The sequence below is a fragment of the Vicugna pacos genome, chromosome 4 (genome assembly GCF_048564905.1).
Source record: "Vicugna pacos chromosome 4, VicPac4, whole genome shotgun sequence".
NCBI lineage: Eukaryota > Metazoa > Chordata > Mammalia > Artiodactyla > Camelidae > Vicugna > Vicugna pacos.
In genome coordinates this window covers 283,852-311,023 of record NC_132990.1, presented here as the reverse complement: position 1 = coordinate 311,023, position 27,172 = coordinate 283,852, and the positions used below count along the sequence as shown (strand labels likewise).

Here is a 27,172-nt window from a genome sequence, read left to right as displayed (position 1 = left end):
ATGATATGCATGCTACCCGTTACTCTAGAAGCCAAACATCTTTCACGGGGCCCACCAAGCTGAGGCGAATTGCCAGGAACTGGCACTTTCCAACTGCAGTGTCTGGAGATGCTCAAGCGGACACCCTGGACCTGAGTCTGTGGGTCCCCGCCCGCTGACCACCCACAGGAGCTGACCCAGGAGACCATCCTTTTCCTCTCTCCACTTGCTAGATTGCCTTTGCCGAGATCACTCAGCGGTCACGTCAGATATTAAGACATACTCACACCCAGAAACTGCTCTGAGGGACAGAGATCATCTGAAGGGAATGAGCAGATGCTAAGGACAAGCCATGAAGACCTCACAAAATGACAGCAATGGCCACCCATGATCAGGGCCTCCTAAGCTCTTAAGCTGCCCATGGGGAGAACACAAGTCTCTTTTCCAAGAAGAGTAAAGCCTTGATAGAGTGCACTTGCTCAGATATGCCCAGCTACCCAGCTCTCTCTGACAGGAACTGCTTGCACTAAACTCCCCACTCATACCAACTGAGACATTGCTAGAAATCTCTCAAGAATGATTCCCACGGCCAAAGCAGGGACAAGGGCAGAGTCAACAAAGAGTACCTGAAGCGCCCCATTCCTGTCTACCATGCACCACAGCTCAGAAATGAGTCTGGAAGCCTCCATTCCAACAAAAGAAAAGGGGAACAGACCCAGCCCCTGTCAGGGCTGTGACGGCCACAGAACAAAAAGGAGGTCCCGCTCAGCAACTAGGGCAGGCTCTGATCGCAACACTGGCCACACCCCAAATTAAAGGGATAACAGGCAACACACACAGAAGAAAGATGGGACAACCATCCATACTGAAAACAGACCTCACAACAAAATTATCAGAGGCTCACAGCTACACAGAAATGCATCCTCTTCAGAAATCTGTCAGAAAGGCCAAAGTAAAAGACGGTGTTAACACCAAATTCTGGAAAGAATGCAGAGAATCTGGATTACTCAAGCACTGCTGGTGGGAATGTAAAATGGCACAGGTGATCTGGAAATGACTATGGCACTTTTTTACAAAACTGAACGTGTATTACCATACGACCCAGCACCGTGCACTTTTGGGCATTTATCCCAGAAATGAAACCCCTATCTTCACACAAAAACTTATGCATAAGTGAGCACAGCAGTTTTATTTATATTAGCCACAAACTGTAAACAACCCAAAAGTCTTTCAATGGGTGAATGGTTTAACAAAATGTAGTACACTCATACCATAGACTACAACTCAGCAATAAAAGGAATGAAATATTCATACACGTAATGTACCCACAAGATCCATTTGGGTGGGTCCCAAGAGAATTATGCTGAATGAGAAAAAGCAATCCCAAAAGGTAACATACAATATTATTTCTTTTATAACATTCTTCAAATGACAAAATGGTAGAGACAGAAGACATTAGTAGTTGCCAGAGGAAGGTGGAGGGAGTGAGGTTGGGGAGGAGTGAGCTATGGCTATAAAAACATAGCACAAGGAATCCTTGTGATGGAACCATCCTGTTTCTTTGAATATACTGGTAGTTATATGAACGTACATGTATAAGTTCCTTAGAACTAAATAAACATACATATACACAACCCTCCTTCACTGCTGGTGGGAATGCAGTTTCGTGCAGCCACTGTGGAAAACAGTATGGAGATTCCTCAAAAGACTATGAATAGACTTACCATATGACCCAGGAAGCCCACTCCTGGGCATATATCCAGAAGGAACCCTACTTCAGGATGACACCTGCACCCCAATGTTCATAGCAGCACGATTTACAATAGCCAAGACATGGAGACAGCCTAAATGTCCATCAATGGATGACTGGATAAAGAAGATGTGGTCTATTTAAACAATGGAATACTACTCAGCCATAAAAACCGACAACATAACGCCATTTGCAGCAACATGGGTGCTCCTGGAGAATGTCATTCTAAGTGAAGTAAGCCAGAAAGAGAAAGAAAAATACCATATGAGATCGCTCATATGTGGAATCAAAAACAAAAACAAAAACAAAACAAAAAACAAACAAAGCATAAATACAAAACAGAAATAGACTCAAAGACATAGAATACAAAATTGTAGTTGCCAAGGGGGTGCAGGGGTGCGAAGGGACAGACTGGGATTTCAAAATTGTAGAATAGATAAACAAGATTATACTGTATAGCACAGGGAAATGTATGCAAGATCTTATTGTAGCTCACAGAGAAAAAAATGTGACAATGAATATATATATATGTTCATGTATAACTGAAAAATTGTGCTCTATACTGGAATTTGACACAACATTGTAAAATGATTAGAAATCAATAAAAAATGTTTAAAAAAACTCAAAAAACATACATATACGCACAAAGTGAAGGTAAAACTGGAGGAATCTGAATAAAGTCAGTGCATTGTATTAACAGAAATACAAGGATGGTTTAACAGGAAAACAATCAATATAATTTACCAAAAGAAGGATTAAAAAAGAAAAACACATATGATCATCTTCACAGATGCCAAAAAACAGCTGACAAAATCCAACACTCATTCCAAATAAAAACTCACTGAACAAGGAATAGAAGGGAAGTTTGTCAAGCTGATAAAGGGCAGGTATAAAACTTACACTTAGGAGGAAAGCATTGCCCATAAGATCAGGAACAAGGAAAGGATGTCCACTTTCACCACTTAAATTCATCATTGCACTGATGTTTTCGCCTGTGCAATGAGGTAAGAAAAAGAAATTAAAGGCACAAAGAATGGAAAGAAGTAAACTACACTGATTCACAAGTAACATAATCATCTATGTAGAAAATATGACAGAATCTACAAAACTACTAGGACTGAGAAGTAGGTTTTGCAAAATTACCACATACAAAGTTCATCATACATAAACTAACTGTATTTCTAAATAATATCAACAAACAACTGAAAACTGAAATTTTAATGTACCTTAAATAGCATCAAAAATATGAAACACAGAAGGGTAAATCTGACAAGATGCGTAAGACCTGTGTACTACAAAATAATGCTGACAGACAGAAATTAAGAAGTCCCATAAAAATGGAGAGACAGATTGCATTCATATGTTGGATGACAGAGTGCTATTAAACTGATAAGAACGGAGACTACACTTGATCTTAGCCAAAAGGCCGAGAAGTGATGAGAATGTTATTTACATGTAAATTCTCCTTGAATTGATGTAGATTCAACTCAGTTCCAATCAAGATCCCGCTGGCATTTTTGTGTCTTGTGTGTGTGTGAAAATTGACAACCTGATTCTAAAATCCATGTGGAAATGCAAAGAATAACTATGTTTTAGAATAAATAAAACAACTTGAAAAAAATGTCACAGGATTTATACTTCTAAGTTCCAGACTTGATTATAAAGCTACAGTAATCAAGACTATGTGGTCTTGGCATCAAGATAGGTAAAGAGAGAAGTTGAAAAAATCAGAGTCCATATAAATACCCATACACAACTAATTTACTACAAAGGTGCATAGGAAATTCAGTAGAGAAAGCGTTGTCTTTTCAAGAATAGTGCTGGAAAATTTGGATATTTTTATGAGAAAAAAAATTGTACTTATATCTAGACCTGGTACCAAGTATAAAAATTTACCCAGAACAGGGTATAAACCTAAATGTAAAGTAAAAATTATAAAACTTCTAAAAGGAAAAAACATATGAAACTCTTTTTGATTTTCATTTTAGGAAATATTTCTTAAATACATCACCAAAAGTTAAATTCATGAGAGAAAAAAACTGAAACTTAGACTTCACCAAAGGTAAGAAATTCTCTTTGAAAGACACTATTAAGAGACTAAAAAGCTACACAGAAAATATTCATAAATCAAATATCTGATAATGGACTTCTATACAGAATATATGATGAACTTTCAAAATTCAATAATAAAAGCATAAGAAATCAACTTTTTAAATAGGCCAAGATTTGAGAAGACATTTCACCAAAGAAGATACACAGATGGTAAAATAAGCACACGGAAAGATTCTCAGCATCATCAGTCATCAGGCAAATGCCAAGTAAAACAGAGTAAGGAGCCACTACGCAGCTATGAAAAAGTCTCAAGTTAAAATAGTACTACTAAGTGCTGACAAATACATGGAGCATCTGGAACTCTCATCTACTGCTCGTGGGAATGTGACACAGTGCAGCCAGTCTGCAAAACCGTTTGTGAGCTTCAATAATAAATATACACTCTATCGTACAACACAGTCATTCCAGGGCCAGGTATTTATCCAAAAAAAAATGAAAGTATATGTTTACACAAAATTTCTTCATGAATGTTTGGACAGACAACATTTATTTGTATTTGTCAAAACTGGAGACTACTCACATGCCTTTCAGTAGGTGAATGGTTACATAACTGTGATCTCTATACCACTACTCAGCAATAAAAGGAAATAGACTATTGATACATACAACATTAGGGATCAAACTCAAAATAATTATACTGAGTGAAAGAATTCAGTATGTATTCTGTACAATTCAATTTATATGAATTCTAGAATATGCAAACAAATCTATGACAGAAAACAGCTAAGTGGTTGCCTGGGTACAAGAGGAGGGGGAAGACCGGGTGGGGCAGGAGACAGGGATTACAGTGAGCCACAAGGGAACTCTGGGGGTGACAGGTATGTTTGGGATTTGGAACATGGCAGTGGCTTCATGGCTGTGCATGTATGTCAAAACTTACCAACTTTTACACTTTAAATATATGCAGTATATTTTATAATTTGATAACATAACTTACAGCTATCCCTTAAGTATTATACCTTATAATACCTTATACCAGAATAACATTTCCTATTATACCATAATTATCACTTATATAATAGTTCTTTTTTTAAAAAAGAAAAAAACACTTTGCTATAAAGTCCAAGTCTAGATATATAGTTGTATTTAGAAGCAAAAGACAAAACAAAATAAAAAAATAATATGCCAGGAATGTTCACAATAAAACACTGAAAAAAGACAAATCAGGCAAAATTTATCCTTACCTCCCAACATTCAAATAAAATTAATTCCAATTGGATTAAAGAGATAAATGTTCCCAAAATGGAATCTTTACTAATCAATAACAGTAACAGCTCAAATCAAAAGTAGGGAAATACTCTTAACAGTCAAGTCACAGAAAAGGAAGCACCAGTGGCCAGTCAACACAGGAAAAGATGCTCGTGCTCACTAGGAGGCCAAACCCCTCTGAAATTTCACCACAAACCAAACAGATGGGTGAAAAACATGAAGATGTGGAACAAGAACTCATCCCTGCTGCTGGGAATATAAGACAGCACTGAACAGCCTCAGAACATGATGTGGTCTAACACAATCAGGTTGAAGCCACCCACACCTATGGACCAGTCACTCTGCTCTCCATTATGCGTCTTCAGAGAAACTCTTACATGTGTTTCCAAGGAAGTAACAAGAATACATAGCAACATTATTTAATAGCCAAAAATTGGAAATAACATAAATGTCCAAAAGAAGGGAACTGATAATTCAACTACATTGAAATATTCATGTAATTGATTTGTATAAAACAGCTTTTTAAAGTGTAAAGTAAACCTACACATTTTAACATGAATCTCACATAAAGCTGGTGGAAAGGCATGTTCCAGAAGGAGGTATACAATATAACACTATGTGCAGAGAAGTTTACCAACATGCAAAACAACTCTCTATATAGTTGAAAGCACCCCCCAATGAATGAAAAAGGATGAAGGCAGTGATCAGCATGCTAATGCAGAAGTCAGATTCTGAAGGGCGGGGTTCAGCAGGACACAACCAGGGAGGGGACAGGGCTGTCACCTGGTCTTATAACGGTCTATTTCTTAGGCTGAAGGGAAGGAATACTGGCATTCACTGTATAATTCTTCACACCCCATTGTAATCTTAAATAATCCATCATAAAATAAAAGAAACAATTTATGGGAATTTATGAAGTAGAGCCGAGGCACAAAACAGTTACCAGGTTAAGAGCAGAAACTGGACAGTGTCTAGCAGGGGCAGATTTATTCTCAAGTGCTGTGTTGAAGATCAGGCCCAGCCACAAAAGTTCAAGAATGGCAGGCTCCTAGACATGCTGGGAAAGGGATACAAAGTGAGCAGAGTGTGGCTCCCTGGGGGAGGATTCCAGGGAAGCCCCATCTGGGCTGAGCAGGAGAGCACAGAACGGAGGCCTGCAGAGGAGCTTCCTCTCCAGAAGCTCTCAGAGGCTCCTCTTTCTTCACCAGCCAAGCACCTCCCTGCCCTGTCTCCTTGTCTGCCTGCTGCTTCCCACTCACCTGGACAAAGTTCCGGAAGATATTCGCTCTCCTCTCTCCAGGGCTCGTCGCCTTGTTCCAGTTGTGTGATAAGTTTTGGTTTAGGAAAGGCAATTCCTACTCACAGGGAAAAAAACCAAGGTGACCTTGGTTAGCGGTTTAAGAAGCCGTCACAGAACTCAGAGTCATCTGGGGAGTTCAGTAACTCAGAAGTCAGGGCAGGGAAGCACCACGTCGGGGGCAAATGCTGTCTGAATGCTGAGAGCGAGTGTCTAAGGGCAGGAGCGATGAAGCATGGATCTAAAGGCGGTGTACTGAGTCTCCACTGTGCTTGGATGAATACAAACGTTCCCCCATTTGAGGCAAGGTCACCTTGGTGGAGGGCTCAGCTTTGGAAGAGGGCTGGAAATGCAGTGTCAGACACCATACACGTGTGTACACACACACACATACACACACACACACACACACACACTTCACTATTTTCAGCTCTATAGAATCCAGACATTCTCTGAGGGTGTAGGAAAAATACTATTTTTCTTTCTGAGCTAAAAGCATGATGGCTGCTATATAAAAATCTTAACATGCAGACAGGCAGAGTGTCCAAGACATGAGACGGATTTCTCCTTACCCAGAGACACCATATGACTGTAGTTCTCCAGCATCACATCCCGATAAAGGATCCTCTGAGCAAGACTCAGCAGCTTCCACTCCTTCTGGGTGAAGGCCACAGCCACATCCCTGAAGCCCATTAATGCCTGTAATACAAACACATCGCTGCTCACCCAGAAGCCATCCATTGCCACTACTCAACTTAACCTAAGCCACTAACCAGGGCCGAGGCAGCAGTAAGGTTCTCATGGGGCACCCACGTGAGATCCATAGATCCTGCTTTCAGCCTGAACCCTGGTGCCCTGTGTTCAAAACACTAATCCTCCTCCCACATTGCTGGTGGGTCTATTCAGGGGTTCTCTGTTCTGTTCTATTGATCTCTGTGTCTATGATGCTGTGAAACACACAGTGTTGAACACTGTGTATATACAGCAGGGCCTGAAATCAGGGAGACTGATTGCTCCTATTTTATTCCTCACTTTAAAGGCTATTTTAGATATTCTAGAGCATGTGCATTTCCATATAAATTTTAGAATAATCTTATCTGTATCTATCAAAAAACCATGCCGGAATTTTGACAAGATTAGCATTAAACCTGTATATTAATCTGGGGAGAACTGACATCTTTACCATGTTGACTCTTCAAATCTACAGACATGATATGTTTCTCAATTTACTGAGATGTTCTTTGATTTCTTTCACCAGCATTTTGTGGTTTTCAGCGTACAAATCCTATATATGTTGTGTTAAACTGACATCTAAGAATTTCTTCTTTTTTTTTCAGTAATTTTAATGGTATTGTATTTTTAGTTCAGTGACCATATGTTCATTGCTATGAGATGAAAATAAATTGTTTGTATATTTATCTTGAATCCTGCAACATGGGTGAAATCACTTATTAGCTCTGGGAGTATTTTTTCCTCTTAGATTCCTTGAGATTTTTCTATATATACAGTCATGGCATTTGCACATAGGGACAGGTTTATTTCTTGCCTTATAACCTATAAGCATTTTATTTCCCATTCTTGCCTTATTGTAGGAGTTCTAACACAACAGTGAAGAGTGGTGAGAGCAGACATCCTTGCCTCGTTCTTGATGAGGAGGAAAGCATTCCATCTCAAAGCACTAAGAATACTGTTCCACAAAGAGACACCATGTCATGCCCACTAGGAAAGCTATTACCAAAGAAAAGGAAAAGAACAAATTTTGGCAGAATATGGAGAAATTGGAACCTTTGTGCATTGCTAGAGGAAAGTAAAATGGTGTAGTTTCTATGGAAAACAGTTCAACAATTACTCAAAGAGTTAAATATACAAAAAAAAAGTTAAACATTCAATTTTCCATATGATCCAGCAACTTCAATCCTAGGTACATACCCCAAAGAATCGAAAGCATGGACTGAAATAGATACCTGTACACCAATGTCCATAACAGCATTTTTCACAATAGTTCAAAAGTGGAAACAACCCAAATGTCCACCAACAGATAGACTAAAAAAAATGCAATATGTATATACAACACAATTATATATTACTTAGCCTTAAAAAAGAAGAAAATGCTACATCAGAGATTACTCTTTTTTTAAATTTATTTTGCACTTATTTAAATGTTTTATTGGGGTTTTTTGTTTGTTTGGGGGGAAGTAACTAGGCTTATTTATTTATTTTGATGGAGATACTGGGGATTGAACCTAGGACCTTGGGCATGCTAGGCGAATACTCTACCACTCAGCTATACCCTCCCTCCTCAGAGATTACTCTTGAAAACATTATGCTAAGTGAAAAAAACCAGTGATAAAGGACAAATACTGTTTTAGTCCCCTTACAACAGGTACCTGAAACAGACAATATAGAAACAAAGTAAAACCAAGGTTACCAGGGACTGGAGGGGAGTGGGGAATAGGAAGTTATTGTTTAATGGATAGAGTTATCACTCTGGGAAGATGAAAAAGTTCTGGAAATGGAGAATGGTGATGACTGGACCATGTTGTGAATGTACTTAGTGCCACTGAAGTCAACATTTAAAAATGGGTGAAAATGTTATGTTATGTATATGTTAACAACAACAAAAAATAATGTTACCAATAGTTTTTTTTAGATGTCCCCAATCAAGTAGAAAAATCCCCAAGTTTCTATCATTCTAAAAATTTTTTTCACCACAAATGGCTATTGAATTCTGTCAAAAGCTTGTACTGTATCACCAAGTTATATCATGTAGTTTTTCTTCTTCAGCCTGTTAATATGGACAGTACTTTGAGTTTCAAATATGGAACCAGTCTTGCATCCCTGGAGTAAATCATACCTGGTAATGGTGTATAATTGTTTTTATATATTGTTGAATTCATTTTGCTAATAATTTAAGGATTTTTGTGTCTATATTCATGAGAGGTGTTGACCAGTAGATTTCATTTTTTCTATTGTCTATCTAGTTTTATTATTAGCATCATACCTGTTCCATAAAGTGAATTGGAAAGTCCTCACTCCTATTTTAAGAAATCAAAGTCTTCTTTAAAAATGTGGCAGAATTTCATAGCAACATCACCGGGCCTATAGATTGTCTCTGTGGGGGGGTTTAAATTGCAAATTGGACTTTGGCCTGTTCAAATTATTCCATAATGGCTGAATTAAAGTAGCTTTTGTTCTTCAAGCAATCAGTCCCTTTTAATCTAAGCAGTCAAATTTATAGGTGGATATTCTCTGATGGCTACAGATGATGTGGTAATATCCCTTGTTTCATTCCTGATACCAGTAATTTGTGTCTACTCTGTCCCTCCAGTCTTGCTGAAGGTTTCTCAATGTTATTGTTTTCTCAGAATCAGCTCTTTATTTCACTGACTTTTCTGTTCTTTTTATTTTCAATTTTATTGTTTCTGTCTTTATTATGCCCTTCCATTTGTCCCTCTGAGTTTATTTTGCTCTTATTTTTCTAAGTTCTCGAGGCAGAACCTTAGATTACTGACTTCAGACTCCCTGTTTTCTAACACACACATTCAGTGCTACTGACTTTTCTCTAAGGACAACTTCAGCTGTGCACTACATACTTTGATATCTTGTATTTTCCTTGTCATTCACATTTGTGCATGTTTTTATTTCCCTTGAGACATCATTTTTGTTGCACAGATTATTTTAAAGTATGCTATTTTCTAAGTATTTAGAGATTTTTCTGTTAGCTTTCTCTTATTAAGTTTGATTCCACTGTGGTCAGACAATATACTTTGCATAATTTCAATTTTTAAAAATTTGTTAAAGTAAATCAATTTTTACACTTTATGTGATGTTTTGTGGCCCAGGATATGTCCATCTTGGTACAGGTGTCCCTCAGTATCCACAGGGGATTGGTTCCAGGACGCCCCTCATATTCCAAAACCTGCAGATGCTCAAGTGCCCTCTATTAAACGGCATGGTGTTTGTATTTAACCTACACATATCCTCCCATATACATTACTTATAATACCTAATACAATGTAAATCCTATGTAAATGGTTGTAAATACAATGGAAATGCTATATAAATAGTTTCTGGTGAATTCAAATTTTGCTTTTTGGAACTTTCTTTAAAAAATTTTCAATCTGCTGCTGGCTGATTCTGCAGATGGGGATTCCATGGATATGGAGGTCTTACTGTGTATGTTTCGGTGGGCACTTGAAAAGAACATGCGTTCCGCTACTGTTTGGTGGAATGTTCTGTAAATGTTGATTAGATTGTGTTGGCTGATGGTGTTGTTGAGTTGTTACTGATTTGGGGTCTAATTATTCTATACATCATTGAGAGAAGGGTGTTGATGTCTCTAACTGTTGATCTATTTCTCCTTTCAGTTCTCTTCACACCTTCTGAAGCTTTGTTATTTGATGCATACACACTGAAGATATCTATGAACTAACACATTTATCACCACCTTGTGTCTGGTAACATTCTTTGATTTGAAGTCTACCCTGCCTGATATTAATATAGCCACTCTTGCCTTTTGATTAATGCCTGCATAATGCATCTTTTTGAAAAATCATTTTATTTTTAACTTGTCTACACTGTTATGCTTGAAATTTGATTTAGACAGCATATAGGGTTTTTTTCAAATAAAGATTTTAATATATTTTCTGGCTTATTTAGATAGTATTCTTTTGGTTGCAAATAATAGAAACTGACTGTTTTGTTCTGAAGGAAGAGATGAATTATATAATTAATGTACCAGATGTCTCCCAAGACCCAAGGCAATGTGCAACTGACTGGGCTTCTGGAACAGACTAGAACCAAGATGCTCTCCAGTGCCTCAATTCCTCTCCCTCTAAAAGGACCCTTTTTCTCTGCTCTCCAGTCTGCAACAGTAGATGACAGCTATTCCCAGCTCCTTGGTCTACATATGATACTTCTAGCCACCTGGAGATAGTCTGAGGCTCTCTTTTAACTGGAACTCTTTTATTAGTTTTGCTTGGATTAGTGGTCATCTTGGGTCAGTCAGTCAAGTCAAAAAATAGGTCAAATCCTATCATGAATGCCAAGGTATCTCTGAACCTGGAAGATCGGGGGTTCATGGGAGGGGAGGAAAAACATGAAGCAAAGAGTAGGAATTATATACAGCAGAGAGGAAGCTACACAGGCATCTTCTCCACTCATGTGTGTGCGGAGGGTTGTCATAGAATGAAATTTAGAAATACAGCTGTGAGACCTATGACACTGAGACAGACTAGAAACATGATGTAATGGGGTTGGGGGAGAAACCAAGTCTTCCCAAAGACATTCTTGGTCATAAGGAACAGAACCCATCTGAAGGTCTGTAAACATGGCACTTCAGATTTTTAATATCTGAAGAAGGCTGTTACATGCAGAGCATCACATTGTTTGTTCTAATTAATCACATTAATTGTTCTAATTAATATTAAAGTTGTTACAGTTAAAATTTTTTTACATCCTTTGTACTTATTTATCTTATAACTGGAAGTTTGTATCTTTTGGCTACCTTCATCTGATTCAGATGCCCCCAGCACCCACCTCTGGTAACTGCAAATCTGATCTTTCCCCTATGAGTTCATTTTTCAGTTTTATTAGGTAGGATTGTTACTATTTGGCTGTACATATACAATATATTGCAGATAAACACATATACACAATATACTACACATATTTTTTAATTTACATATATGTACTGTTGTTTCTAAGAATGTTTATAGAGCTTTAGCTTTTTAACTTACATAGTTATCAAAGGAATAAAGCCAACCTCAAAAAAAGAATACAAAAAGATACATACACCCAGCTATTAATGGCAATATTCTTTACAACTTTACAACAAGATATGGAGGTATCTTAAGTGCACATCAGTAGATGAACGGATAAGGAAGAAGCAGCAAATATATGTAATGGAATACAATTTGCCCATAAGAAAGAAGGATATTTTGCCATTTGCAGCCCTTCATTCACTTTGTTTTCTTTTCACTTCAAAAACCGGAATTTTATAACTGGCATAAACATTTCCATTTCATCAAAAACAACAAAATACCTAGAAATAAACTTAACCAAGGAGGTTACCCAAACTCTGAAAACTGTTGTTGGAGGAAATTGAAGATGGAGGAAACTGATGGAGGAAACTGAAGATGACACAAAGAAATGGAAAGATACCTTGTGCTCTTGGATTGGAAGAATCAAAGTTTTTAAAATGGTCATCCTACCTAAAGCAATCCACAGACCCAAAGCAACCCCTGCCAAAATACTAATGGTATTTTTCACAGAACTAGAACAATTTCAAAATTTATATGGGACCATAAAAGACTCCAAACTGCCAAAGCAATCTTTTGTAGATTTTTTAAAAATCTTTCTTCTTTTTGTTCTTTTTTCTTATGGTTTGATGACTAGAGAAGTTCCTCCAACATTTGTTGTAAAGCTGGTTTGGTGGTGCTGAAATCTTTTAGCTTTTGTTTATATTAATCTTTTGATTTCTCCATCAAGTCTGAATGAGAGCCTTGCTGGATAGAGTATTCTTGGTTGTTTTCCCCTTTCATCACTTTAAATATATCATACCACTCCCTTCTGGCCTGTAGAGTTCCTGCTGAAAAATCAGCTGATAACCTTATGGGAGCTCCCTTGTGTGTTATTTGTTGCTTTTCTCTTGCTAATTTTAATATTTTCTCCTCATCCTTGATTTTTGTCACTTTGATTACTGTGTGTCTCAGTGTGTTCCTCTTTGGGTTGATCTTGTGTGGAACTCTCTGCACTTGTTGGACTTGGGTGACTCTTTCCTTTCTCAAGTTGGGGGATTTTTTGGTTATCTCTCCAAAAATTTTCTCAGGTCCTTTCTCTCTTTTCTCTTTCTGGGATCCCTATAATGTGAATAATAATATATTTCATGTTGTCCCAGAGTTCTCCTAAACTATCGTCATCTCTTTTCATTCTTTTTTCTTTTTTCTGTTCTGTAGTAATGATTTCCACTATTCTGTCTTCTAGCTCATTGATCCATTCTTCTGCCTCATGTAGTCTATTCTTGTTTCCTTGTATCCTTGTTTCCTTCTAGTGTGTTATTCATTTCAGTGATTTTATTCAACTGTTTGGTATTCTTTGTATTTTCCAAATCTTTGCTAAAAACTTCACTCTGTGCATCTGTACTTCTCTTGAGTTCTCAGAACATCTTTACCATCCTTACTTTAAACTCTTTCTCAGATAAATTGCCTATCTCCTCATCACTTACTTCTTCTTCTGGGATTTTATCTTGTGCCTTGGCCTAGGAGATATTCCTCTGCTACTTCATATTGACTGTCTATCTATTTGTATTTTTAGGTAGCTTAGTTATGTTTCTTGACCTTGGAGAGGTGGCCCCCTGTGGGAGAGGTCCTATGCATCCCAGCAGTACACTCCTCTCTTGTCACCCAAGGGCCAAGAGCCAGTTGGTCCCAGTGTAGTTTGGCCTGTGTTTGTGGATTCATTCCACAGACTTGGGGATTATTGTTTTATTTCTGATATCTACTCCCTGTTGGATGAGGCTGGACTAGAAGCTTACACAGGTTTCCTGGCAGAAGCCAGTGCCTGCCCACTGCTGGGTGAAGCTTGGTCCTGGACCTCTGGAGGGTAAGGCTGTATCGAGAGGCCTTAGTGGCTTAGGAAGTCTGCTGATGGGTGTGGCTGTATTCCCACCCTGTATGCTGTTTGGCCTGAGGCTTCCCTATGGGCTGTTGGGTGGGGCTGGCTCTAGGTGCTAATGAACCAATCAAGATGTCAGCCTCCAGGAAGGCTCATGTAGCTGAACATTTCCAGAAGATCTGCCACCAGCTTTTATGTCCCCTGGGTGAGCTACAGCCATGCCCTACCTCTCCAGGAGACCCTCCAAAACCAACAGGCAGGTCTGGCCCAGATTGCTATGAAATAACTGCCTCCACCCTTGGACCTGGTGCATGTGAGATTCTATGTATGCTTCCCAAGAGAGTGAAGTCTGTTTGCCCCAGTCCTGTGGGGCTTCTGGAGATAAGCCCCACTGGGCTTCAAAACCACATGTCCTGGTGTCTCCTCCTCTTCCCAATGCCAGAACCCCAGGCAGGGGAGCCTGACATGGGGCTCCAACTCTCACTCCTATGGGAGGGTCTCTGCTACTCATTAGCCTTCAGCATGCGGGTGCCCACCCAAGGGGTATGGGGTCAAGTTATATCATGAGGACGCCCCTCCTACTGTTCCACTGTGGTTCCCTCTTTATGTTTCCAGTTGAAGAAGATCTTTTTTGCTGGGTTCCAGTCTTTTTTTTTTTTTTTCATGGTTCTTTAGCAGTCAGTTGTGGTTTTGTTGTAGTCACGAGAGAAAAGCTCGTGGCTCTTTCTTTGTTTTTTTTTTTTTTTGTTTTGCTTTTCATAGTTAGGAATTCCTTTATCCCTTATCAAAACAATCTAACAGTAAATGTAGATTATATGCTTTTATTTTTTACATGTAAGTTATCTTTTCTTTGGAGATATCATTCATCAGGACTCTGTCATGTTCATACCTTGCCCTTCTAGTGAGAGGATAAAGTTTAACAGTCATCTTATTCAAAGAACATGGCAACTGTAACAGACCAAAAAAGCATGGAACCTAGGCAGGAGAATTTTTCCACATACAAACATTTAAACTTCTTTCCAGTACAAAAACATCTGTGTTGTTACTTTAGAGATGACAATGAGTCATGAGGTCTTACAGACAATCCAGGTGAAGTCTCAGCAGGTATTTTAGGTAAATCCGAGTGACTTGAAATTCAGGTCAGAACTAAATATTCAGTGTTTTCTTTATTGCAAATATGATGTCTTTAACCTGAGGTACAGAATTGTCTTCTAGAATCTTTGCATAAGGCATAGGGACATCAGCACCAGTGACTCAAACTGCAGGAGCATCCAGGAAATTGAATGCAGGGCCTTCCATGATCCTAACACAAACTTAACCTCCTACTCCGAACTGTGGCCAGCCTCCTTCCACAGTTACGAGATGATTGGTCTTCATGACACTGGCTTCTATTGTTTCAATGTCCATTGGTCTGACGGTTCGCATATTTGTCACCTCACATTCAATTCCCTCTTTAGACAGCACTGTCGCAGCTTCTAAGGAGTGGCCCACAGGACTTGAATGGGAAACTATGGTTACGTGTGTCCCTTGCCTTTCTATTTTGGCTTTTCCAATAGGAATCAGAAAATCTTTTGACTGAGCTTCCGAGGGAAGTTCAAAAGGAACTCCATACATCAATTCATTCTCCACCGTCACCACTGCATTGTTATCCTGAATGGCTGATTTAATAAGTCCTTTGGCATCCTCTGAACTCCAGGGGCTGACCACCTTTAAGCCTGGGCAGTGTCCATACCAGGCAGCAAAGCACTGGGACTGTTGGGCAGCCATGCCAGCTGAGGCACCATTGGGCCCCCTGAAAACTATGGGCACAGATTGAAGGCCCCCCCGACATGTAGTAGGTCTTGGCAGCTGAGTTTATAACCTGGTCAATGGCTTGCATAGAGAAACTGAAGGTCATAAACTCACAAATGGGCCACAACCCAGCCATCGCTGCACCTACAGCAATTCCAATAAAGCCCAACTCAGATATGGGAGTGTCGATGATCCTCTTATCTCCATATTTCTTCCACAGACCTCGACTAACCTTATATACCTCATCATACTGGGCAACTTCTTCCCGAAGCAGAAATACCTTCTCATCTCTTTCCAGCTCTTCATTCATACCTTCATTTATAGCCACATGAACTATCATCTGCAGCGCCGCCGGCGCCGTCTGGTGGAAGCGCCTCCTCAGCAGCCCGGAGACCTGCTGGAGGGGTCTCTGCGCTAGGCCAGCCACCACCGCCATCTTGACCGTGTCCTCTTTCTTTGCTTTTGAAGTATAGTTAACCTCAGTTTTTTTAATCCACTGTAAGAGTCTCTCACTTTTAGTTGATGTATTTCGACCATTTTAATTTGGTTTCCTCTTTGTGCTCCCGCTTCCGTATTACTGACTCCCGGGTTTCTTGAACTTTTTTTTTTTTTAAGAATTCTGTGTTTGTTTATCTATAGTGTTTTTTGCTGTATCTCTTTGTATAGCTTTTCTTGTTGTTGGTCTAGGTGCTACATTATGTGTATATAACTTATGTCTTCTGGGATTGTCATCTTACTGGCTAGAAGTATGCAAACCTTACCTCCCATTATATCCTCTTGCCCTTCCTGTTTAAAATATAATTTTCTTAAGTACTTCCGATATACACATTTAGAATCACCTCAGATCATGTAATACGTTGCTTCAACCATCAAAATTAGTTTAGAGAAATCATACGTAAGAGGAGTACCTACTCCAGTCACCTGTATTTTTCCTTATGGTGTTTTCTTCCTTCCTGATTGTGCAAGGTTCCTAAGACCATCTCCAAGTTTGATGTTCACTAGAAAGACTCAAAACATCAATCATATAGCTGCATGCCTGGCTATAATCACAACAAAAGGATACACAGCAAAATCAACAAAGGGAAATGGTATGAGAGAAAGTTCAGAGGAAACTGGGAATAAACCTCCAACAATCCTCTCCCAGTAGCACGTGACACAATTTTCCAACAAGGATTTGTGACAACATGCATTAAACGTTGTCTAACAAGGAAGCTCATTAGACACTCAGCGCCCAACTTTTTTAATGGTAGGCTGGTCACTCAGGCACCTGCCTAGCACATACCAAAATTCAAGATTCCAGAAGGAAAGCATAAACCATGCTGTTTGCATAGTTTTAGGCAGTGAGAGCGATTCATATCAATTCTGAGAATGATACCAGCCTGCTTGAAATGCAAGATCCCAGTGCCGGCCAAAGCAGTCTCAAGCTGCTCTGTTAACTCTTTACTGCACACAGATGTTCCAAGGTTCCCTCTGTTTCCTTTTCATTTATAAAATTACCTTTCCTCATTCTCCTGGAAATAAATTCCGAGTCTTCCCTCATCTGGGAATGTCCCGGTTTCCCTTAATTTATGAAAAATGTTTTTATTTCATACAGGACTTGGGGCTTAAAATTCTTTCAGCACCTGAAAAACATTGCATCACTTCCATCTAACCTTTGTCATTTCTGATGAGAAATTCACTACCACCGTAATAGTTCTACCCCTATAAGTAATGTGTTATATTCTCTAGCCGATGTCAAGATGTTTTCTTCATTTTTAATCTTCAGAAGATTCATTATCATCTATCTTGGCATGGATTATAGTGGGTGTATCATGTCTGGGATACACTCAGCTTTTTGAATCTGTAAATTTATATCTTGTCAAATTTAGGAAGTTTTCAGCCAACTGAGTCGTCTAATACTTTTTCAACCCCACCCTTCTTTGCTTGTTCTTCTACAACAGGAATGACACAAATGTTAAATATTTGGTTATACTCCTACAGTTTTTGAGACTATTCTTTTTTTTTTTTTTTTTTTTTTTTTTTTTTGCCTAGTATACTTTCTTCCTTTTCAACAGACTGGATAATTTCTATTTTATGTTCTAGTTCAACGACTTCTCTGTTACTTCTAATCTGCTCATAAGCCCATCTATTGAGCTTTTTCTTTCAGGTATGGATTTCTCAGTTCTGAAATTTCCATGCACTGGATTCATTACATCTTCTATTTCTCTGCAGAGGCTTTCTAATTTTTCATCCATCTCAAGTTCTTTCAGCTGTGGATATCCAGCTTTTCAAGCACCACTTGTATAAATTGTTCTTTTTCAGTTGGATGGTCTTGGCATCCTTGTCAAAAATAAACTGACCATAGGGGAGGGTATAGCTCAGTGGTAGACTGCTTGCCTAGCATGCACAAGGTCGTGGGTTCAATCCCCAGTACTTCCATTAAAAAGAAAATATATAAATAAGTAAATAAACCTAATTACCTCCACCAACAAAAATAAATAACTAAATTAAAAACAATTTTTTTAATCAACTGACCATAGATATATGAGGGATACATTTCTGGGGTCTCAGTCCTGCTCCATTGATCTCTCTCTTTCTACTTATGGCAGTATGTGTTTTGTCACTGCTTGTAGTTTGGTATAAAGTATTGAAATCAAGCAATGTGGATCTTCCAAACTCCTCTTCCTTTTTCAATATCGTTTTGGCTATTCAGGGTCCTGTGAGATTCCAGATAAATTTTAGGATAGATTTTCTTATTTATATCAAACATGAAAGGTATTTTTAAATTTATTTTTATTAACATATAGGTGAGTTACAATGTTATCTTGTTTAAGGTGTACACCAAAGGTGTCCTTGGTTAAATTTATTGCTGAATTTTTTGACACTATTGTAAATGAAATTTTTAACATTTCCTGTTTGGATAGTTCTTTGGAAATGTACAGAAATACGAATGACTTCTGCGTGTTGATCTTGTGTTCTGCAAATATCCTCAGTTTATTTATTCGTTCTAACAAATTTTTTTTTTGCACACTCTAGGGCTGAGTAGATTTGAGATCATGCCTTCAATGAAAAAATAATTCTACTTCTTTTCCAATTTGGATGCCTTTTCTTTTTCTGCCTAATTATTCAGTTAGAACTGCCAATACTATGTTGAACAAAAGTAGCAAAAGCTGGCATCCTTATCTTGTTCTGTTCTTCAGGGAAACACTTTCAGTCTTTCATCATGAAGAACAATATTAATGTAGATTTTGCATATAATAAAGTCTTTATCATGTTGAGGAAGTTTCCTTCTATTCTTAGTTTACTGAGTGTTCTTATCATGAAAAAAGTGTTCAATTTCATCAGATGCTTTTTCTTCATCAGTTGAGATTATCAGGCGGTTTTTATCCTTAATTCTCTTAAGGTAGTGTATTACAGGATTTTAAGATTTTGAAATATTCTTGCATTCTGAGAGTAACTCCCACTTGGTCATGTGGTACAGTGCTTCTAATGGGCCGCTGAATTTGCTGTGGGAATATCCTGGTGAGGATTTTTGTCTCTATGTTCATGTAAGGAATACTACCTAGAGTCTTCTTTTCTGGAAATGTCTTTGTCTGAGACTTCCAGAATCAGAGCAATGTGTTCTCAAAGAATGAGTGAGGAAATGTCCTCTGCAATACTTTGGGGAACAGTTTGAGAAAGATTTGTGTCAGCTCTTCTTTATATATTTAGTAGAATTAACAAGTGAAGCCATCTCATTGTGAGCTTTTCTACGCAGGGAGGTTTTTTTTTTTTTTCTTAATTAGTGATCCAATATTCTAACTAGTTATAGATCTATCCAGAATTTCCCTTCTTTCCTGAGTCTGTTTAGACAGACGTGCATTTCTAAAAAATTGTTCATTTCACCTCAGGTAGCCAACTTGAATAGTATTTCCTTATAGTCATTTTTATTCTTAAAAAATGATGTTTCCAATTTTATTTCTGTTTTTAATAGTCTTCTTTTTATTAGTCAATTTAGATAAAGTCTTGTCAGTTTTGTTGATCTTTCTAAGGAGCCAATTTTGGGTTTTGTTGACATCTCAATCATCTTTCTATTCTCTAGTTTAGTTGTCTTTGCTTTTTGCTGTATTTTTCTATTATTTCCTTGCTTCTGCCAGCTTTGGTTTAGTTTGCTCTTCTTTTTCTAGTTATGTAAGTCATACAATTTGGGTATTAATTTGAGATCTTTCTTCTTTAATTATGTATTTACAGCTATAAATTTCTCTCCAAGCACCCCTTTCACTGTATTCCATAACTTCTGGTATATCATGATTTCATTTTCATTTGTCTCTCCGAGTATTGTCTAACTTTCTCGTGATTTTTCCTCTTTGATACATTGGTTAAGAGTATGTTACTTAATTTCCACATATTTGTGAATTTTCCAGAGTTCTTTCTCTTATTCATTTCTAGTTTCATTTCATTGTAAAAAGAAAAGTTATTTTGTATGATTTCAATTATTTCAAACTATTATGACTTACCTCTGGCCTCACATATGGTCTACCCTAGAGATTGTTCCATGTGCACTTGAGTGGAACATACTGTTTGCTGTTCTTGGGTGGTGTGTTCTGTATACAAATGTTAGGTGTGATTGATTTATAGTGTTGAACAAGTTCTACATTTTCTTGTTGACTTCTTGTCTGTCTGCTTTGTGTAGTATAGACAGTTGGGTATTGAAGTCTCCAAATATTATTGTAGAACTATTTTTCTCTTCAATTTTGCCCATTTTTTACTCCATATATGTTGGGACATATTTGTTAGGGGGGTGTGTGTGTGTGTGTGTGTGTAGATATATATATACACATACATACACATATATATATACACATATGTATATATATTTCTTATTTCTTTCTGTAGTGAAATTTTTATCAATATATGATGTCTTTCTTCATCTCTTGTCATCTTTTCTTGATTTAAAATCTATTTTGTCTCATGATACACTCATTCCAGCTCTCGTTTGGTTATTGTTTTTATGAAATATCTTTTTTCCATCCTTGTACTTTCAACCCCTTTATGGTCATGTATCTAACGTGAGTCTCTGATAAGCAGTATGTGCAGATTTTGAGTTTTCAATTCAACCTGCTAAGCTATGCCTTTTGATTGAGGAGTTTATTCTATTTTCACTTTATGTGATTAATAAAAAAGGATTTATTTTTGCCACTTGGCCTTTTATTTTCTGTGTATGTCTTCTGTTCCTCAGTTCCTCCATTACTGCTTTTTAAAATATTAACTTTTTTTTGTAATTTAACACTTGTACTCCCTTCTTTCATTTTCTGTATATATTTTAAATATTTTCTTAGAGGTTACCGTGTAGATTATAATTCACATGCTAAATTTGTAGAACTCCAGCAACTTCATTAAAACAATATACAAACACTCTGCTCCTATACTTTCCCATCCCTCCCACCTTGTTTTGTAATTGTCCAAGGTTACATCCTCATACATTGTATGCCCACTAACTTAGATTAATACTTTTTGTATGTTTGCCTTAAATCATATAGAAAAAGCCGAAGTTATAAATCAAACAAAAAGCATATTATTACTGGCTTTTATATTAACCTATGTACTAGTGTTCATTTTACTTTCCTAGGCTTAGAATTACTATCTAGTGTCCTTTCATTTCAGCTTGTGTCTGTGTGTGTGTGTGTGTGTGTGTGTGTGTGTGTGTGTGTGTGGAGCAGGTCTACTAGTGAGCTCTCTCAGGTTTTATCTGGTAACATCTGAATTTCTCCTTCATTCTCCAAGAATAATTTGTCAGATATAGAATTCGTAATTGGTAGTTTTCCTTTCTAGACTTAAAATGTCATCTTACTGACTGGTAGCCTCTGTGGTTTCCAATAAGAACTCACTTGTTAATCTTATTTGAGGATTTCTTGTAGGTAACAGCTACTTGCTGCTTTCAAAGTCCTGTGTTTAGGTTTTGACAATTTGACTCTATTTCTTAGTGTGGATCTTTTTGAGTTTATCCTACTTGTAGCTGGTTGAGTGCCTTGGAAACATAGGTTTATGCCTTTTATCAAATTTGAGTACATTTCTGTAAATTATTTCTTGAAATGCTCTCTTTCCTTTCCCTCTGCAATTCCCATTATGTGTATGGATATACACCAAATGGTGTCATGTAGGTCTCTCATGCTCTGTTCCTCTTTCATTATTCTTTACTTTCTATATTCCTCAGAATGGGTAAACTCAGTTGAAGTATTTTCAAGTGCAATGACTGTATTTTGCCTGTTTAAATATGCTGTGAATATCTATAATGAATTTTTCACTTCAGTTACTGAGCTATGCAGTCCAGGATTTCTATCTGATTCCTTTTCATAACTTCCCTTTATGATTTTTTCTATTTGTGCAAGCATTGTTGACCTAGTTCCTTTCCTCCCACATCCACGGTTTCCTTTATGTTTTTATGCATATTTAAGATAGCTGATGTGAAGTCTTTGTGCCTGGGCTTCCTCATGGATAGTCGGTAGGGAGGCAGTTTAAAATGCCACAGGACTCTCCTGCCACAAAGTAGGAGCTACTGTCTTCACCAGATCTTCCAGTTTTTGACAATACTCCAAAGTTATACAAAAGTTAATGGAAAGTTAACAGTTTCTGGCAGCTCATCAGTTGCTTTTGAGCAGGTACAGAGCCATGGATTTCCTTGCTCTGCCATTTTTGATATCACAGACTGTTTTTTCTTTAATTGTATGATCCTATTTATATGAAATATCCACAACAGTTGAATCCATAGAGACATAAAGCAGGTTAATGGTTGTCAGTATCTGGGGAGCGGCGCAAATAGGGACTGATTGCTTAATGACTTCAGAGCCATGGATTTCCTTGCTCTGCCATTTTTGATATCACAGACTGTTTTTTCTTTAATTGTATGATCGTATTTATATGAAATATCCACAACAGGTGAATCCATAGAGACATAAAGCAGGTTAATGGTTGTCAGTATCTGGGGAGCGGCGCAAATAGGGACTGATTGCTTAATGACTTCTTTGAGAGTAATGAAAAAGTAAGTGCTGGAACTAGACAGAGGTGATGGTTGTACAACATTGTTAGTGTACTAAATGCCCCTGAATTGTACATATGAAGATGGCTGATTTTGTTATGTGAATTTCACATCAACAAAAAATTTTAAAGTCATTCTCAAGAAGGTGTGTTTCCAACGACACTTTCCACATCCTAGCAGATGGCCCAGAATCATAATACTTTCAACAAATCGGAAACTGACACTATTAACAGGGCTTTCACAATCCTGCATACACTGAGTATCATCAGAATCTTCCCAATGCTCCTGACTCTTTGTGGTGTCACTGCTCTAATGTGCAGTCAGGATCCATGTGGGCTTAGCACATGGAAACTTCTTACATGTCACCTGTATCTAGACCCTCTCTCCTTCTATCACTTCTCTGACATTGAACAAATCCAGAGTTTCACATTCACTGTATTTAAAAGGTTCAGTCCACCCCTCTGTGAATTTTCACTTGTGTTTTCTGTCACTTGTTGTGAATTTTGACTAAAGGTTTTCCACATGCATAACATTTGTGTGGTGCTGTAGACTAAATTGTGTCCTTCCAAAATTTACGTTGAAGTGCACAATGTGTCTATATTTGAAAACATGGCCTGCAAGGAAAGTTAACATGAGCTCATAAAGGTGAGGTCCTGATAGGGTTGGTGCCTTTTAAGAGGAAGAGATGAGAGCTCACTCTCTGTCTCTATATGAGGACACAATGAGAAGGCAGCAAGTCTGCAAACCAGGAAGAAAGCCTTCACCAGGAACCTCATCAGCCAGTACCTTGATCTTAACTTTCAAGCCTTGAAAACTGTTAGAATAAATTTCTGCTGTTTAAGTGACCCGTCTATGGCCCTTGTTATGGCAGCCCTAGCAGACTAATATAGATTTTGGTACTGACAGTGGGGTGCTTTGACACTGTGATGGGTAGAGGCTGAGAGAATTTTGTGCTGCATCCTGTAAAAACCTGAGATTCATGTGAAGGGAGTGTTGGTAGAAATACAAATGTCAGAGGTGATTTTCATGAGGGCTCAGAATGAAAAGAGAGCTAAAGAGAAATTTTTCACCTTCTTAGAGAATACATAAATAATCATGCAAAGAATATTGGCAAAATACAGACATTAAAAGCCATTCTGGTGATGTCTCAGATGGAAATAAGCAACAGGTTATTGGAAACTGCAGGAAAGGTGATCCTTATTGCAACATGGCAAAGAACTTGACTGAACTGTGTTCTAACGTTTTGTGTGAGGTTGAACTTTCTGTGAGTGATGAGACTGGGTATTTAACTGAGGAGATTTCAAACATGGACAACATGGCTTGGTTCCTCCTGACTGCTTACAGTAAAATGTGAAAAGAGATGAATTGAAGAAGAAATTAAGTGAACAGGAACCCCAACTGAAGACTAGAAAATTTTAAGCCTTCCCACATTGGGAAAAAAAAAAAAGTAAAGAGAGAAAACTTATTCTGAAGAGGGTATGTCTGAACAACAATTTGCTAATGTGATCAGTATGGGTATGAACCATGAATTTAATCAGTTATCTCAGCACAAGCCAGGAAGAGGTGGAAGTAGACCAGCAAAAACACTGCAGCTGGGACTAAAGTCAACTCAGAAAACAGGAAGGAACAGGAAGGTTGCACACATGCATCGTACTTCAAGGAAAGGGAATAATGACCCTGGAAGCTATTCATAAGTTGTCAGGACCTCCAATCCCATCACAGGCCCAGGAAGCAAGGCTGCTACTCCCTGGGTTCAGCACTGCACTCTCAGACTGCAGCAGAGGGAGGGTCACCCCTCTGAGCCCAAAGGGCACTACCAGCTCAGTGGGCCTGGAGAGGGGAACGTCAAACCAAAGAGGGTTATTCTCCAGCCTTAAGAGCTAATACAATTTATCTTGCTAGGTTTTGGACTGGTTAGAATCCATCACCCTATCTTCTTTCTGATTCTTCCTTTTGTAATGGGAATGTGTATCCTACTTCTGTTCATCATTTTATTTTGGAAGTACATAACTTGTCTGGTTTCACAAGTTCACAACTGGAGAGGAATTTTGCCTCAGGATGAATGGTACCTCTATTTATGTCTGATTTAGATATTTAGATGAGACTTTGGACTTTAAAGTTGATGCTGGTATGAGTTAAGAGTTGGGGGGTTGTTAAAATGAAATAAATCATGTTCATGTGAGAAGGACATGAATTCTGAGGGTCCACAGTTGTAATTCTATGGACTGAATTATGTCTCCCAAGATTATGTTTAAGTCCTCACCCCAACTTGGTTATATTTAGAGATCGGGCCTCTAAGGAAGCATAAAGGTTGATAAGTGAGGTCATAGGTGTGGCGCCTTGACCCAATAGGCATGGTTCCTCATAAGAGAAAGAGATACAAGAACTGTCTCTGCTGTGAGCACACAGCCCGAGACCAGCCATCTACAGCCTTGAAGAGAGATCTCACCAGGAACTGAATTGACTGCACCTTGATTTTAAGATTTTCCAGCTCCCAGAACCATGAGAAAATAAAATTTCTGTTGTTTAAGCCATTTTGTCCATGATTCTTTTATGGCAGCCCTAGCAGACTAACATGTGGGATTTCTCTCTAGTGTAGCTTTCAACACTGAATAAGGTTTCCAGTTTGACAGAAGGCTTTCCTACACTTACTGCATCCATAGAGCTTCCCACCAGAGGGGAATCTGTGGTGGTAAGGATGGTGGGAGCTCAGGCTGAAGCGCTACCTACAGATAGTACATTTGTATGGCTTTTTTCCTATGCTATAAGTTCCCTGGTTCTGTCCAAGTTGAGAGCTCAAAACGAAGCCTCTCTTACATTCACTACACCTGTAGAGATTCTCTCTGAAGTAGATTCTTTGGTGTTGAGCCATATGTAAGACAGAGATAAAATAAAAGCGCTTCTCATACACCTTAGACTAACAGGGATTCTCCCTATGAGTGGGAGAACAAGGAGTGAGCTCTAACTAAAGGCTATGTCACACTCACCAGATTGTTGGCATTTCTCTTCTAAATGGAAGCTCTGATGCCAAGAGATTTGAGATGGATTTGAGTATTCTCCTACACTTACTACATTCATAAGGTTTCTCTCCAACATGAAATCTCTAATGCAGAAGATCAGAATTTAGACTGAAGCTTTTTAAACACTCAGTACTCTTGAAAAGTTTCCCTCCAGTATGAATCCTCTGATACTAAGTTTTGAGCTTTCAGTGAAGCAGTTACTACCATTACCACACACAATGATTTCTCGCCGGAATGAATTTTCTGATATTGTCTGAGCGCATAACAAACATGAAGCTTCTGCCACAAATGGCACGTTCATGGGTTCTTCTTCTTGAAGAATTACTCTCCTTGTAGGAAAGTCGGAGTTTAGACTGGCATTGCTCCTACACTCATCAAATCCCTGGGTTCTTGCTCCTATGGAGTTATCTGGGGCAGAGTGACTTGCCAGAAACACAACAGAGTTCTTCAGGGAGGGACTGGGAAGAATCTAACCTGAGCCAGTGTTACAAGCTCTCGCTAAGCCCAGGCTCCTGAGAACCACTCCTCAAGTTATTCCCAATGCCAAGAAGGAACCATCACCTGTGATTTCTGCTTTTACAAAAGAAGATGCTTTGTCTCCATCTTTATTGTAGGGCTGCCTGTTTTGACTTAGGTTGTATATGTGAATTTTCTCAACATCAGTCCTCTGAAGGCAGAGCCTATGTTTCTGTCCTAAAGTTTTCTTTCTCATTAAGCAAAGGAGACCTTGCTTTCTGGCCCAGTGTGTCTGAGACCCAAGAAATGCAGCAAAATGCCAAGTGGCTCATCAGGCAATTGGCAAGCATGCAACTGTGGCCACGTGTTGCTGCCTCTGTTCAAGTCTGAGAAACCAAGCAGGTAAGGCCTGTAGGGTATTTGTTCCAACCACTCCCCAACTGCTAAGCCCCCTTGCTTATCCTCAGTGCTAAACCTTGTAACCTCATCAATGAGAGCATGTGTCTCCAAGTTGGAAACTGAGGGTGGGGCTGGCACACACATCCTAGTTCCAGGAGTGGTGCAGGGCATGGCTGGAGGGCTAGCAAGGCAAAACTGCCCAGGTTGGCCTCCCACAAGTTTTGATATGTTGTATTCCCATCATCATTCTGTTTGAATATTTTCTAATTTCTCTACAATTTCCTCTTCGATGTAAGAATTAGTAAGGAATGTGTTAGTTAATTTATACATATATGAGATTTACTTAGATATCTTATTACTTATTTCTTACACAATTCTACTAGAGTCACAGAAAATACTCTGCATTCTTTAAATCATTGTAAATTTATTAAGACTTCCTTTATCGACCTACATGTAGTCTTGATGAGCATACCAAATGTACTCTAAAAAATATGTATTCTGCAATAGGAGGGGTACAGTGATCTGTAACTACCAATCAGGATAGCACAGTT

General features: G+C 38.3%; 1 protein-coding gene, 1 non-coding gene and 1 pseudogene across 5 annotated transcripts in view; all 3 read right to left on the bottom strand.

The window, feature by feature from the left end:
• The window catches only part of LOC140695934 (uncharacterized), a 107,919-nt gene that overhangs the window by 7,794 nt on the left and 72,953 nt on the right, over positions 1-27,172 (bottom strand). For all 4 annotated transcript variants that reach the window (XM_072959043.1, XM_072959041.1, XM_072959040.1 and 1 more), the window contains 2 exons: positions 6,920-7,046; positions 6,310-6,405 (listed from right to left, as the gene is read on the bottom strand). In XM_072959043.1, the coding sequence (XP_072815144.1) occupies positions 6,310-6,405; positions 6,920-7,046 (223 nt within the window). The remainder of the gene's footprint in view (positions 1-6,309; positions 6,406-6,919; positions 7,047-27,172) is intronic.
• On the bottom strand, positions 2,985-3,167 carry LOC140696234 (U2 spliceosomal RNA). The gene has a single exon (XR_012072391.1). It is a non-coding gene; the product is annotated as a U2 spliceosomal RNA (small nuclear RNA).
• Positions 14,767-16,406, bottom strand: LOC140695779 (pyruvate dehydrogenase E1 component subunit beta, mitochondrial pseudogene; annotated as a pseudogene).